The sequence below is a fragment of the Polyodon spathula genome, chromosome 14 (assembly GCF_017654505.1).
Source record: "Polyodon spathula isolate WHYD16114869_AA chromosome 14, ASM1765450v1, whole genome shotgun sequence".
In the NCBI taxonomy this organism is placed as follows: domain Eukaryota; kingdom Metazoa; phylum Chordata; class Actinopteri; order Acipenseriformes; family Polyodontidae; genus Polyodon; species Polyodon spathula.
Genome location: NC_054547.1, coordinates 39,145,975 through 39,146,284, shown reverse-complemented (window position 1 = coordinate 39,146,284; position 310 = coordinate 39,145,975). Strand labels below are relative to the sequence as shown.

At 41.6% G+C, this 310-nt stretch overlaps 1 protein-coding gene across 1 annotated transcript in view; it reads right to left on the bottom strand.

Annotated features, from left to right (window-relative positions):
- Positions 1-310, bottom strand: part of LOC121326618 (multidrug resistance-associated protein 5-like) — a 14,786-nt gene continuing 14,476 nt past the window's right edge. Inside the window, exon 12 of the mRNA XM_041269943.1 lies at positions 1-60. Within this exon, the coding sequence (XP_041125877.1) occupies positions 1-60 (60 nt within the window). The remainder of the gene's footprint in view (positions 61-310) is intronic.

The following is a 310-nucleotide window of genomic DNA, read 5'->3' as shown; positions in this document are numbered from 1 at the left end:
TCAAAACAAACGGTGCTGACACATCAGACTGCGGATTCTCTCACAAACCCAGGTTACATACTTGCAGGAAACACAACACACAATGTTAACACATTTCTGCCATTAAGACCTCCACATCTTGTAGTTCTATACAGCACCATGGTTGCTAGAAGGCATGTCTTACTGTTTGTGCCTTTTCTCCCAATAAATGCATAATCTGAAGTTCCACTATTCAAGTACACCCGGCACAAACATCAGTACGTCCTCTGTTGACCAATAATACACTGCAGCCACTTTGTCATTTTGATGTGTTTAAGCAGTAGTGTAGTGT